At 33.7% G+C, this 15744-nt stretch overlaps 1 protein-coding gene across 3 annotated transcripts; it reads left to right on the forward strand.

Annotated features, from left to right (window-relative positions):
- The first annotated feature begins 6049 nt into the window (after nucleotides 1-6049).
- Nucleotides 6050-12753, forward strand: EME1B (essential meiotic endonuclease 1B). 3 transcript variants are annotated; one of them, XM_079034596.1, is made up of 15 exons: nucleotides 6050-6421; nucleotides 6927-7070; nucleotides 7239-7279; nucleotides 7384-7612; nucleotides 9150-9257; nucleotides 9333-9376; nucleotides 9468-9647; nucleotides 9752-9905; nucleotides 9999-10108; nucleotides 10208-10392; nucleotides 11493-11556; nucleotides 11642-11760; nucleotides 11887-11976; nucleotides 12064-12178; nucleotides 12271-12753. In XM_079034596.1, exons 1-15 carry the CDS (start codon nucleotides 6082-6084, stop codon nucleotides 12469-12471), a joined length of 2124 nt encoding a protein of 707 aa, XP_078890722.1. In that variant the 5' UTR covers nucleotides 6050-6081; the 3' UTR covers nucleotides 12472-12753. The 3 variants fall into 3 exon arrangements, with proteins under 3 accessions (XP_078890722.1, XP_078890725.1, XP_078890724.1); XM_079034599.1 differs by having other exon boundaries at nucleotides 9477-9647; XM_079034598.1 differs by having other exon boundaries at nucleotides 7393-7612.
- Nucleotides 12754-15744: the final 2991 nt, after the last annotated feature.

The raw sequence follows: 15744 nt of genomic DNA on the forward strand, positions 1-15744 counted from the left end.
ATTCTATTCTTCTATGTGGATTTCGAAAATAGTATTAGCATGCCAGGTTTCTTTTTGTGTTCGAAAAATTGTATAACTAATAATGAAAACATAGATCCAACTCTAGGGTTGCATGCACACATAAGATTGTTTGTATAAAACCCATCAATGTTATGTGAATAGTAGGGATTAGTTTCCCTGATAGTGGTCCTTAGGACCCAAGGGTAGGTCAGTACCCGGATATGTCTGACTGTATGCTTATATCTGACAACTACTCTTAGGGTAAAATGACTATTTTACTCCTGGCCAAAGTCAATATCCTGGTCAGAGTCAACTTCCAGCTAACCTGACTCGCCAAGTTGGGCCGCCAACTCGCCGAGTCCCTATTCTTTCATCTGTCCCCCACCCGACTCTACTCATCGAGTTTAGCAACGACTCGACGAGTTCTCCTTCTACAACGACATCAGATGGACCTTCATCCGACTCGTCGAGTTGTATGAACAACTCATCGAGTTCACCTTCATCCTAAGAACATGTCCAGTCTGCGACTCGCCAAGTTGTATGAACAATTCGTCGAGTCTATCTTCAAGAGTTAGGAGATTGCCTTGGACTCACCGAGTCTGTTCATACACTCGCCGAGTCCTATGATTTCTAGGTCCAAAACAAACCCTTAGCAGGCTGAGTGTTCCATCCACTCAACCGAAATTGTTTCCATAAGACAATTTTGGGGAAAAGCGTCCGACTCGCCGAGTCCCTCCTTGTCCAACTTCATACAGTCGATTATCAGGGGTCTTAACACATCAAGACTATAGATCTGGTCCCCTAATGTCCATTTTGCACGTAAAGTTTCCAACTTGGTGCACATACAAGGGGTCTTTGGCCCAAAAAGCTATCAAAAGTGATCTAGGAGGTGCATGGGGGTCTCATGGCCATAAGGTTGGCACCTTTATGCCATGAGGCCCCTCCAATGACTTAGATCTGAAGTAGTGATGTGTGTGGAACGAACTAGTTTTAATCCTACTAACTTAGACACAAAATAAACACACGAAAGGCAGTGTACCTATCGATTAGTAATATAGTTCAAGCAAGTAGGGTATCGAACATAGGGAACGGTAAACAATTAAAATAAATGCTAATATTATCTAAATAAAACAAGTAAAAAAGGGTTTTCTCTAGTTTTACAAAACTAGAAACTTAAATACTTAACTAACACTCAAACTAAGCAACTAGCAAATAAAAATCAACTAAATTCTATAATAGAGGAGACTTCTGTTTAGGTTTGAATCATTTATTCTTATGGTTGATTTTATGACAAGTGCAATGGATTAATTGGCATTGGCTATCGATTAGTGTGATTAGGTTCACATTCGCTATTACTAATCCTTAGAAAACAAATTAATTCAAGTAGTGATCAGTTGTCTAAATTAATGAATTTCCTAGTTTATTGATTCAGGTTAAGTAAGACTTGTACTTAGCTAATCAAATTGGTGATTCAGTTAACCTCTTGTTGATGGTGTATCACACAAGCTCACACATTAACTTACCTATCTTCTAGTTAATTTTAGTTTCACATTCGTTATTCCTAGACATATAACTATGTGGTCACATAAATCATATGAAATTAATAACTAATAGATGTTCATACAACTTAATTACTGATTTATTAACAGAGAATAGTTGTTATTAACATATGAGGTTCTTTAACAAACTTAACAAAACAATATCACCAATTAAAATTAATCCTAACCATAAAATCAATCCATTTTCACAAAATCATCTACCCTAAACAGAAGATAAGGGTTTTAGTTCATGATTACAACAAAAACAAGCTCAAAAACGAAATCAATTAGTAAAAACATAGTTCAAACAAGAGATTAGGTAAAGAGTAAACTTGATTTTGCCTTGATTCTCCTTAAAATTGAATGTAGGGTTGATTCCTTTGCTTCCCACGCTCCAACAGCACCTTTAGTCGACAATAGGCCCCCAAGGGTTTATCTATATGCTAGGGTATTGGGCAGGAATGCCCTTTATATAGATTTTCACAAAACAGAGGTGACTCGTCGAGTCCAGTGACCTACTCGGCGAGTCCGTCACTTAAAACCCGTGTACGGCAAGTCAGCGAGTCCAGAATCGCGAAAGTTCGAAGTGACTAGTCGAGTTGAGGCCCAACTCGTCGAGTCCGTTTGGAATCAACATTTTCTCAAAACACGAAAGTCGTCCGAAATTGTGTCTAGTTTTCAAAACATTTTGAATCTTGTCAATCGGAGTTTTGGTTCATGAGATATGACCAAAACAATGACGAGGGGTCAAGCTGTCCAACAACATCCTTCTTTCTTCAAAATCCATGATCCAGGTCTCCAATCGCTAGTTCTGATTCCTTTTCCATCCGAGCATGTCGTTTTTGCTGAAAAATGAAATTATAAACTAATTAAGAACCTTTTGTTCTTTAAATGAGATAAAATCAACATAAAGTATTAAGATAATGCATGAATTTTATAACTAAATATGCCCATATCAAGTAGTAGGCCATGAATCACTTCACAATCCCGAAAATGGCTTGAAAAGCCTTAAATGCACCCAAAAATCTAAACCCTAAAGATGATTAATCAAATGGAAGACCAAGATAGGGGTATTTTACCTTGATTAGGCTGAAGATGGTACTAGATCTTTGAATCCCCAAGCCCCAATTTGAACTCTCAAGTCTCCTTCTTCTTCTCAACCTTCACAAGTCACCAAAATGCACCAAAAAAGCCTTAGATCTTCACAAAAATGATTAGGGTTTCAATATGAGGTGTTCTAAGGGCATAAGGGACGACGGAGGTTGAATACGTGGTTTAAATAGGATGCAAACCCTCAGATTTAGGGTTTTACTCGTACAACACCTACTAGCCGAGTCGGTCTCCCGACTCGTCGAGTAGGTTACTTAAATTGTCTGCGGATCCCAACTCTACTCGACAAGTCGGGCCTCCAACTTGTCGAGTCTCAGAGAAAAATATAAGAATACTTTGAATTAAATGTGTACCAGGGATCAGGTGCTACACAACTCTTGATTGTGTCCAACTTAACCCCTTTATGTATGCTTTAATGTTCAAAGGTAAAAGTTATAAAAAGGGACATTGCTTAGTTGACACTATTTCTAGAGTTTTTCCAAAATGGGAACTTTGTGACTATTTACAAACTATTAGGGATTATTTATAAATATTGATAAATAATTTCACCAAGGAAATACATAAATGAAGCCTTTATGACAGAAAAAAAAATTGCATGTCATAAAGTTGCCGTCATGAACTCACACAAGTCAAAGTTATATATATATATATATATATATATATATATATATATATATATATATATATATATATATCAAAACTTGACATTTTTCCGACAAATTGAGTCACACGTAGTATTTTATAAAGAAAAGGGGCTGTTTGTCGGCTTTGATAATATTGGGTCATTTTGATCAATATTTCAAAGCAGATTGACTTCAACAAACGAAACGAACGAAATGAAATATCTAGTTACGACTACAATTATTATTATTTATTTAGTAAATAATGATTTTCACGATTTGCTCAAAGATCGGTTAGTATTCTAGTCAGACAAATCTTCACAGTACATATATTAATACAATATTGTATGCTTTAAGTCTTGTAAGAGTTATAACTACAGTCTCCTAGAGGGAGGGCAGGAATTTGTGTATAGATCTATACGAGATTGACACCCCGCACCTTCGCTGTTCGCTACAGCTAGACCGGCCAGTCTAAGGTGACAAATGTCTTAAACAAAACCGACGCCTGAAGAACGTCATAACATGCACTCCGTCGTATTAGTATGGTTATAACGACTCATTAGAATACATCAGAAACGTATTTATACAAATTTCACTTTCGGTTGAAAATCAACTATTGTTTTTTTTTTATTATCTCGATGAGACTTTTCCACACCAGTGTTATGTTTTTACCAAAGCTACTATTTTACCCATCAGAAAATATAGGATTTTCTGGGGAAACGATTTGTACGATTTCGAAAACAATGAATTAAGACACACATGCAACTATACTCGATTTGAAACAAGAATTACAACTATTTGATAAGAAAATATTGGATTTTCTGGATTTCTAAACTATCATCAAAGTTTTTATACGCAAATGCTTATGGGCTCACCAACATATTTCATGTTGACGCTTTTCAAACGACTTGTATTCTTAGGAAATCAATAAGCAGGTTATGGATCGAGGACTCAAGATTATTTTTCTGTATTTTGGAAATTTGCTTACTGATGTTTCTTTTGTATAAACTTGAAAACATAAACATGATGTAAAACAATGTAAGCTTGTTATATTGATGTATGATGTTTGGATTTTGCTATGCTTCAATTATATACAATCGTTATGATACTTCACAATGACGTCACCCGCCTCCGGACGATTCCGCCGTTCTGGTCCGGGGGTGTGACAGTTTATAACCTATAAAACCCATCAATTGTCCCGTGGTGTGGAAAGACCAGTATGCAAGTGGTTATCATGGAATGCCTTCGTTGATATTAGAGTCTGTTGCTTCACAAGATTTATGGATTTGACATGCTTATTTTAGGGTTGTGGGTTCCAACAACGACGTCAAAGTTCTTGATCAACCACTAATATTCAACGATCTTTTGTCAGGAAAGGCACCGAATGCTCATTTAACAGTGAATGGAAATGAATATAAGTTTGAGTATTACCTTACAGATGGAATATATCATGCATATTCCACATTCGTGAAGACATTTCGACACCTAGTAGAACCAAGAGACAACTTTTTCAAGAGGAGACAAGGAGCATGTAAGATTGTAGAACATGCTTTTAGAGTTTTAAAGCCGAAGTGAAATATAGGTGAACATGTGGAGCGACCATATGAGATATGCACTCTACAAGATATTATGGATGCATGTATCATAATGTATAACACAATGATTATAGATAAAGATGAAATATTGCACAGTATATGCATACAAAACCTAGACATATGCAATTTCAACCAAGGACAATGAAATATTTACATAAAGTTATTGATATTAAAGTTACATGAAAACACACGCAACTTCGAGAAGACTTTGCGGATTATATGTACGACGGTAACAAAGATGAAAAATAGTGAATTTAGCGCCGCGGGGGGGGGGGGATGTATTTTTTTTCCTATTGTAATGTCTTTTATTAGTTATTAGATTTATGACATTTTTTCTTTCTTGTAATGTTTTTTTTAGTTTTTAAATGTTATGTTTAATTTAAAAATTAGGTTTTATTTAAATAACATGTTTTATTAAATTACATTTGTTTTTATAAATATTAAAAAAATAATCGACAAAAATAAATAAAAAAGAAATTATAATGTGAAAATTAGCGGGTGTTATAACATATTGATCATTTTCTCAATTGGTGTTATAACACCAAGGATGATGTGATATCAAAATGATGTTATAACATGCCTTAACATGTTGTACATATCTAGGTCTGTAAACGAATCGAACAAACACAAACATTGACTTGTTCATGTTCGTTCGTTTAAGGTAGCCAAACAAATGAATGAACACGAACGGATAAATGAACGAGCTTTCTTGTTCATGTTCGTTCGTTTAACAAATTACGTTGTTGATGTTCGTTCATCTATGTTCGTGAACATACTAAACGAATTTAAATGAACGAAGATAAACAAACATAATTGAACATATATGAACATAAACGAACATATTATATAGTAATGTAATTAAACAGAATTAATCATATAAGTACATAAAAGGAATTTATATGAACAAACATAAACGAACATTCATAATTGAACGAACATGACTATTGTTCATGTTCGTTATTTATTAAATAAACGAACATAAACAAATTTCCCGCCAAACGGTTCACGAACAGTTTGCGGAACGTTCAGTTCGTTTACAACCCTACCCATATCTAATACCGATAAATAATCAAAAACAAAATGTAACTTCAAATTGGGGACTAAATATATAACTTTAGTACAATATAGGGGGTAAATGTGTTCATGTAACCACACCTTTTCTGTACAAATCAAATTACCCGCTGAGTTGACCCATTCGAAAGTGTTTTCTCTTTCTCAATGTCTAACCCTATACCGGTGAACATAATCTCCGACGACGACACAACCCCAGTTCAGTTTAAATCCAAGAAGCAAAGAATTAGTTTTGATTCGAACGCTACAACAGTCTTCATTATCGATGACGACCCAACTCCTCGCAAGCCATCGCCAAGTCCCTCCGCTGCTTCGACGCCTTCAGTCGTACCCGAGACGCCATCAGTTGCACCGGAGACGCCTTCAGTTGTTCCAGAGACGCCCATGGTGGAATCTCCACAATCATATGTTCCAATAGTCAGAGGCAACAATGCTGTGTCGGATCCCCAACCCAGATTCTCTTCATCTCCCAATCCTAAGCCCTCAGGTATGTCTCTCTGGCCCTTTAGGGGGGGAATACACCTTTGTGGTTTCAAATTAGGGAGTATCATTTGCTTCATGGGATTTGATTTTTCTGGTGATATTGAATATATGGAAATCGGTTCCTGCTGTGGCTTTGAGTTATTGTTTTCTGATATAAATTTGTTCAATTATTCCTGCAACTTCTTGTGGGGTTCTTTGTTTTGAAAAGCCGAAGGTGGTTGAAAACATCTGATGATAAAATTGTTAGTTTTGTCCAGCTTTGTCCTCACCAATCACTAATGCCTTATAAGAAACACAATACTTTTCAAACTCAAAATTGAAACATTAAGTTCTAGGAAAACCTGATGATCACATTAAACATTACATTTCATCCAACCAAAGGTGTAAGAGTAGGATGCTGTAAACCATACCTTTTGTTCCATTTAAGTGTTGTTTTTTGGTGTAAATGTATTATAAGAACCTTTGGTAAGTTTGTTGTTTTATTTAATGCCTTTATACATGTGTTACAGGATTGATATGTTTAGAATCTGATGAGGAATGTGAAGGGTTTGGGAGCTTCCCTGAAAAACTCAATGAGTCAACATCACTTACTCTAGAAGTGGAAAACAATTTAGAAATTCCTTCTACATGTTCAAAATCCTTTATGTTACAGGGTTAGTTTTTTTGTAACCAGCCCTTTATCATATATCCCTAACCTTTCATATATAGAATTAATTGGAATTCTATGAAGGGGTCTCTCAAAATATTGGCTAAACAAATTGTTTGTTAATTTATGTGTTTCTTTTAGTCATGAATAAGTAATACAAGACATAAATGTGCAGATAGCTCTTGTTTATCACCTATGTTAGAAGAACTACCTAAGGTACTTTCTCCTTTTGAATGTTGTTACCTATTTTAAGTTCTATAAGATATCCAATTCTTTCTCTTCCTATAAGCATATTTTTTAGTTTTTTAATTATTTGAAAGGCTAGTCAGGTTTCTGATCATTCTGGAGAAGAAGATGATATTGAGGATCCAACAAGTGAAGCAAAGGGTAAATATGTAAATAAGAAATGGAGTGAAGGAAAGACAAGTGAAGAAGAAAAAGATCATTTGATGAATGAAAAGAAACAACAAAAGGAGGAATCCTTGAAAGCATATGTTCCATTAGTGAGATGCAACAATTCTATGTCATCTTCCAATCCTAAGCCCTCTGGTATGTCTTTTTTGCTCTTTAGTATTGCATTCACTTGTTTTTATTAGACAAACACATAAAGCCTTTCTTTTTAAATCACAGATTTTAGCATAAAAGTATGACCTAAAGTTATATGTAGGTTATTAAACATCATTCTAATAACATTGCATGTCCAATTTTCTATCAAACTCCATCAAAATAGAGACTCAATTATCTCATTTGAGTCAATTTCCAACATAAATCAACTAGGTTAAGCGATTATCTACCAATTAAGCAAACTCAAAGCCTAAGTTTTTTATAATGTTAGTAAACATACTAATAATAGATTATAATCATATAAACAAAGCATGTTACCTTGATTAAATCTCCTAAAGTCTAATTCTTCCATTTAAATTAAGGGAAAATGACTTGTAAGGGTAACGAAGTATCATCATTATACAAAAAATACCATTAAACTTTTTTTTTTGTATACATATCGCCAACCAACTATAAAATTTATACACATATGACCATTAAACTTTACCTTTGTTCAAAAAATATCATTGCGTTACCGGTGATAGTAGGTCAACCGCCACGTGGCATGACACAATGTACAATGTTGTTGCAAAAGGGAGTATTTAGTATCATTGTCAAAAACAAACCCTCTCCCTCAAACCTTACAAAATCAAGGAGTAACAATGATGGAAAACCCATTTTGATGTAATAATATGTCTTTTTTGAAATGTTATTTTATTTGAATAAATTATATAAGATTAATGGTAAAATGAGTACAAAAAAGTTTAATGGTAAAATATGTACAAGAAAAAGTTTAATGGTATAATGTGTACAAAAAAAAGTTTAATGGTATAATGAGTACATAATAAACAGTAAAATCCATGTCAGCAACCACGTGGCATGACACGTGGCGGTTGACCTACTATCACCGGTAACGCAATGGTATTTTTTGAACAAATATAAAGTTTAATGGTCATATGTATACAAACTTTATAGTTGGTTGGCAATATGTATACAAAAAAAAGTTTAATGGTATTTTTTGTATAATGTTGATACTTCGTTACCCTTACAAGTCATTTTCCCTTAAATTAAACAAGTTCTTAATCTTTTAACATGGTAAACCAAGTCCAATATTAACATTTAATCCCAATACAAAATTATTTAATTAGCCCATAAGCCCAAAATAGCAACATACCTTCAATACCATGAAATTTCCTCTTTTTCTCAAATATGGTATTTTCAAGATGTAATTTTTGAACCCTAAATTATTCCAAAGAAGGCATCTCTGTTTCTATTAACAAGTTTGGTGACTAGAAGTTGTTAAACACTACAGAGAAAATATTGGATTAAATCTTATATATATATATATTTTTCTTTTTATCCTAAACCATTTCTTTTTAATCTTTATTTTTCAAACTCTTAATATGAAATCTTTATTCTCTAAAAGTTATAAATTCCAAATTCAGTGTATTTGATCATTCTTTTTTACTTAAGCTAAAGTCTTTGTTGTTTACAAGTTTAATCCTTGTACACATTATTAAAAATTTGAAATATTGTATTACAGGATTGATATGTTTAGAATCCGATGATGAATCCGAAGGATTTGAGAACTTCCCTGAAAAATTAAAAGAATCTACATCACTTCCATGTCCAAAATCCTCAATCTTACAAGGTTAATTCTGATCTACAAATTTATTTATAAAATCGTTCTTTTTTCATTAACAAAGACATCTATATATATTTGCAGACAACTCTTGTTTCCCATACATGTTAGAAGATGAACCACCTCAGGTAATTTCTTTTTTCAAAATTTATTGACTTTTCTTATATTATGTATTTATAAACTATATTTTTCTAGTTTATTAATTATTTGAAATGGTAGTCAACTCAGGTCTCCAGTCTTTCTGGAGAAGAAGATGACATTGAGAATTCGACAATTAAAAACATTAGTCCAAAAGGTAAAAAACCAAAGGGTAATAATGTAAATAAGAAAAAGAGTAATGGCGGAGTTACTAAGGAAGAAAAGGCTCGTTTGATGAATGAAAAGAAACAACAAAAGGAGGTTCGTGTTTTACTTTTACCTAACTTAAAAAAAATATAAAAATTGTTTATGTAATATTATATATTAACTTACTGATAAATAATACATCTTGTATAATATTTAAGCAAGAGAAGTTACAAAAATTAGCTCTCAAGGCACAAGCTGCAGAGATGAAGAAAATGCAAAAAGACATTCAAAATTATGAAAAAGGAAAGTTTGCTCAAAAATCCATTGTAGCTCAAATCGACACTAAAGTAATAGAACAAGGCTCAATTGGAGGTAAATTCAAAGATTGAATTTTATATTTTATATTTTTTAAAAAGTATAAAGTTGTATTTATTATTTAATAATGTGCCTTGTTTCTTAGTTTAGGACAACTGCTTACACGTTTTGCTGAAAAAGGAATTCAATATCGTATCACTTCAAATGCTGTTGAAAAGTCGATTATTTGGAACATGTCTGTTCCAGAACATATCACACATGTAATTAAATCCTTCATTTCAATTTATGGATTTTTCAAAAAAAAAAAAAAAGTAAATGATTTGAAAATTTGAAAAGTTTTAATATATTATATTTAACAGGCGTTGACTCGTGGGACTGAAATCCCATATGTTTTGGTGATTTTTGAGGCTGAAGAGTTTTGCAAACTTGTGATGGATGATGAAACTTCTTCATTTATGGATCATGTGACACGTGTTCAATCCATGTATCCATCTCATACCATTTGTTACCTCACAAATAGGCTTACGTCATACATCAACAAGAGGTATTAATTTCACAATTTACTTTCACCATTTTAGGGATTTGGATATTGGCTGCTGAAGCGGAACTATTTTATTTATTGATTTAGAATTTTAACAAAAAACAAAGTGATGTATTAAGAAAAATACAACGCGACATAAACACATGCTCTTTATGAAAACCGCAAATGCTTGTTTGTTGTTTTAATTTTTAACATACTTAATCAATTAAACATATATATAAAACTAGGTTGTTTCTGGAATTTTTTTTTCCTTCAATTTTTAGGGTTAATCTCATAAAAAACCTCTTTTTTTTTTTTTTTCGGATTAAACCTCAAATTTATTTTTTGCCTAGAAAAGATCTTGTGTTTTTCATTTTTTCTGAAAAAACTCTCAACTTTGTCTTCTTTTTTTTCCCGAAAACAACCCTCAACCTTCTAATGGCTTCCAAATAAACCCTCAATTTTGTGGTTTAATGTGAAAAAACCCTTACATTTTACATTTTTTTGGAAAAAAATGACTAAAAAGGCCAGATTGGAAAAAATGAAAAAATACAAGGTCTTTTTCAGGCAAAAAATAAATTTAAGGTTTAATCCATAAAAAACGCAAAAATATAAGGTCTTTTATGAGACTAACCCCCGAAAAAACTTGTAAAATGTGAGGGTTTTTTCGAGAAAAACTAAAAAAATTGAGTGTTTTTTTGGAAACAGTTTGAAAGTTGAGGGTTTTTATTGGAAAAAAGACAAAGTTGAGGGTTTTTTTTAGAAAAAATGAAAAAACACGCTTTTTTTTTCGGGGAAAAAATAAAATTGAGGTTTAATCGGGAAAAAAAAAACAAAATATAAGGTTTTTTATGAGATTAACCCCAATTTTTATATGTAAAAAACCAAACCTAACCTAAAATTCATTTTTTTTTTTAAAAAATTAAAAAACCTAACCTAAAGTACGTTGTCATTTTCTGTATTTCACTTCATCATTATAGTCCCATTGCATACAAAAAAATATTTTATCCTTGAGTGGGCTCCAATGAAATGTAGCCAAGTGTATGCTTTTCTTTTTCCTCTTTAAAGTTATACTTTTACAAAAATTTTGTTATTTTTTTATTTGATGTCTTTGTGTTTGCAAGGGAACAAGAACACTACAAGAACCCTGGAAATCATAGCGGGTGGAGGCGTCCACCTGTGGAACAGGTCTTTCCTTTAATTGAAATTTAGTTTTTAAATACAATATAATAATACAAAAAAACATTATTTTTTTTTTTTAAACTTTTCACAGATGTTGTCAAATCTAACAACACACTTTGTTGGAGTCCATTCAAGATTATGCACAGATGAATCCGAATTAGCTGAACATGTTGTAGGTCTAACATCCAGCCTCGCCTCTTGCCAGTTTAGGTACTTTTCCTTCAAATTTTTTTTTTTTTCAAAAAATTGAAATTATTTATTATATAAGTATTAGAAACTTATTTCATTTGATTTTATGCTAATGTCCTTTTTTTATATTTTGGTCTAAAATGTTAGGAAGAAGCTTACACGTTTATCGGTCAATGCTAATAATGGTACCCTTATTCCCAAAGATGCTGACCGATTTCTAATAAAAAAGAACATTTGGTAACAACTTTTATTATACTTTAAATTAAATAGTAATATGTAGATTGTTATTATTTTATAATGTTTTAATTTTTGTTTTCCTTGTAGGTTAAAAGCGTTAATAGCTATCCCAAAGGTACAACCACGTGCTGCCATAGCAATATGGAAGAAGTATCCAACCATGAAGTCACTCTTGACTGTGTATATGGATCCAACAAAATCAGTCAGTATCAAATAAATGTTTTTTTTTTTTTTTATAAAACTTTTTGTCCAATTGATATCGGTTTTTTTATAAAACATTTTAAACATATGTAGGAGCACGAGAAAGAGTTTTTACTTGAGAATTTGAAAACGGAAGGAGTGGTTGGAGATAACAGAAGATTAGGAGAGATTTGTTCCAAGAGAATTTACCGGATATTAATGGCTGAACGTGGGACCACCAAAACCGATGATGTGGAAAATGGTGCTGATTTCTTTAGTCCTCAATCATCACAAAAAGTAAAATCTATGTTTTAAGCAAATGTATCTCTGGGGTTGTTATGTTTGTATCTGTATGTGAATTATATGTCCCATTCGAGAAAATTAGTGTTAGTATCATATGATTATATGATCGTTTTATTATTATGTTTTAGATTTATTATGATGCTAAAGGTACTAGTATAGGTGGTGGAAATGTGTTCATCAGTCAATTGGTTGAGTTCAAGGTTTAAACCCTGTGGTAGGTAGACAAAACTGTGTTACCTCTTAAAAAAATGTATTGATTATAATAATTACTAGAATGATAATTTTCACACCCAATATGAGAGATACTTACCCTCGACAATTAAGACTGACTAATGTGCCCAAATGAATCGATAATGATCAATGCCATTTAAATCTGTATGTCATGCAACAAAATGATTGTCGAATACAAGTATATTAATATTCTCTTGGTAATAAACTACTCAATGTGTTGCTAGGTGACTACACCAAGAGTTTAGGGTACAGAATCTAGATAATGCTTGTATGATGCCTGCTTATAACTAATGGGCCACGAAATAGGATTTAAGCCCATAAGCAATAATGGATGAATCAGTATGAGTGCTATCACTCTCATGTGCCTATGTTAGTATTTACTATTTAGTAACACGGGATGTTTTTTTAGGGATATTAATTAAACTAACCATATATTTTTTTAATTATATTTAAGAAAGATAATCTATTTTATATTTACTGGCAAAGTAAATGTTATTCCGGGCTCAAGTCTGACCCGGTCGTTTTGGACACTCCTATATAAAGGAATTTTTAAGAAATGGTTATCTTTCACAATCTATTTTTACTTAATTTTTTTTTTACCCTTTTCCTTTCAAAATTAATCTCTCCATTTGTTTCTATCTTTTACGGTTTTACCCTTTCCTTTTGCTTGTCCCATTCCCTGTTGGGATTTGTTTTAGGATCTTTGGCCCCTCATAAATTGCAAATATAGCCCAGAAAGCCCTTGTAACGCATTACCAATTAATTTAAGTAACCATACTTAATAGTTTAATAGTGTAGTCAACTTTCCATCCATGACTTCTATCACATCTACCCCTTCATGAAGTCCATAATAACTGAAAATGAAATCCAGTCAGATGGTCATGTGATAGTTAATATTTGAAGGAGAAAAACACAAGGGATTCACCTTCTTGGAGGAGCTGAACAACAATTTGAGAAAGTGTCTTAAGAAAATTTTGAAATTGTTGATGTAAAGATGGCATATTGGCATGAGAAACTAAGCCATTCAACTCAAAGAAATTGTATTGATGCATTGACTGAATCATAACAACATCATACCGTAAAACAGAACATATACCAATGGAAAACCGCTTTTCATCCCAAAAAAAAAAACCCCAATGTTAATTATGAAAAAAAAGGAATGGTCAAAAGAATTTGAATCAAAATGGTCAAATTTCAAGAAAAGCATATGATGGAGCGGGTTGTAGACAATATGTCAAATTTAGTATCCATGTCTTCTCAAAGAAACCCAATCGGACTACTTTGGCATATCTTATTATTATTATTATTAGAGAAAATAGCAAATTTAGCATTTTTTTGCTAATTACTTTACAGATAATAGCAAAAAAAAACTCAAAGTTACAAAAATAGCCACTAAAATCGCAGATGGATTAAGTCCATCTGTGATTTGCTGTGAACGTACAAACTGCTAAAGCATGGTTGTGCATCAGGGACTTGTACGTTCGCATATGGATGCTACCACCTGCGATTTTGCCTTTTTCAGGGTATAAACACCTAAATTTTTTTTTGGAACACTCATTTTTCTTGGTTTTTGTTGGAGAAAACTCTCTCAAGGAGCTATAGACGACTGATACTCAACTCGAGGATTCCAGTTCTCCCCCACTTGGGGTTCTAACTACCACCCACTGGTTTGAAACCAACTCACAACTCAAACCGGCTCAACCAGGTACGATCATTCCTGACCATGAAATGAATAACATACGCAGAATGATCCTCCCGATACGGATCAATCGAATCTCAAGAGAAACCTGAATTTTAGCTAAAGACCTTTGATATCCCCACTTATAACCGTTTACAAGCATAGACAACTACCAATCAACGACCCAAACATACCTTCCTTACTCGTAATCCCAACGACAATCCCACACCTGGCCTTCACATTTCCTGAGAATATGGGCACGTGCTTGCATCACAAGATACTCATGCCATATCGTCCACCTGTGCATACCGGCGCTGACATACTGTCGCTAAACACTACGACCAATAGACCCCGAGGTTGAAAATACAACCTGACCTTGGAGGTCACAAGCCTGCTCACTCTTTCGAACTCAAAAAACTTGAAGGGCATAACCCTTGCTCTAGATAAAGACATTCCAATCCATCAATTAACCATTCTACTTCCACCTGCAAAACCCATACTGATCATAATCATTGCTCCCTTCCTGAGTCTCGTGTCTCGCATTCCCAGCCTTGAGCAACCCCCCCCCCCCCCCCCAAGGCCTCAAACCAAAACTCACTAGGTTTGCACCATACAACCCAAATCCATAATGCCACTGAGCTCACAACACATACCAATCCCATACCCATGATTGAGCAGCCACAACCAAAAGATTAACAGGAACAGAACCATTGTCGCGAACCATGGTATCCAACCATGCTATCTTCCTTGACCAGTCCTTAGAATCCCCAGAATCTTCCTTGAAGCGAGTATGGATCCTGTGCTTTTAGTAGTAGGGGCCCAATACTACCTTCCACACCTATCCATACTTTCCTCGTGGGTCTTTAAAGTCCTAGTCACCAAATACTCCAGAAACCTGCTCCTACACTAAAATACTTCCAAGGCTATCCTAGGGTTCCACACTTCTCTACGATCAGCTGTTGATGAACTCCTCACAAAGCCAATTAGCTATTTCATGAATACAATCACATGCGACAAAGCTCAGATAATCCTCCGAGTACCAGACTCATCTCTACAATGGTTGGACTCAAACGAGAGCTGCGAAGCAGGGTCAAATTCGTCACTCTGAGATTATTCAACCTTTTTCACATGTGACTTGACATATTCATTTAATAGCTAACTTAGATCACTCATGAGTTCCATAAAGCACAAAGAAAACAACATTCGTGTAGAGGAGCCGGCTGGAACTAAAATGCAATAAAAATCAAGAAGATCCTCATACGAAAACCTCTATCTCAAACTCCCACGCCACGAATGCACCTTCGCCATGATCTCACTCTCCTCAGTGTGGATAATTCTTCCTCGTGCTGACCCACTAAACACCGCCCCCATTCATG

The sequence above is a fragment of the Lactuca serriola genome, chromosome 4 (genome assembly GCF_051521515.1).
Source record: "Lactuca serriola cultivar US96UC23 chromosome 4, Lser_US96UC23_V15, whole genome shotgun sequence".
Lineage (NCBI taxonomy): Eukaryota > Viridiplantae > Streptophyta > Magnoliopsida > Asterales > Asteraceae > Lactuca > Lactuca serriola.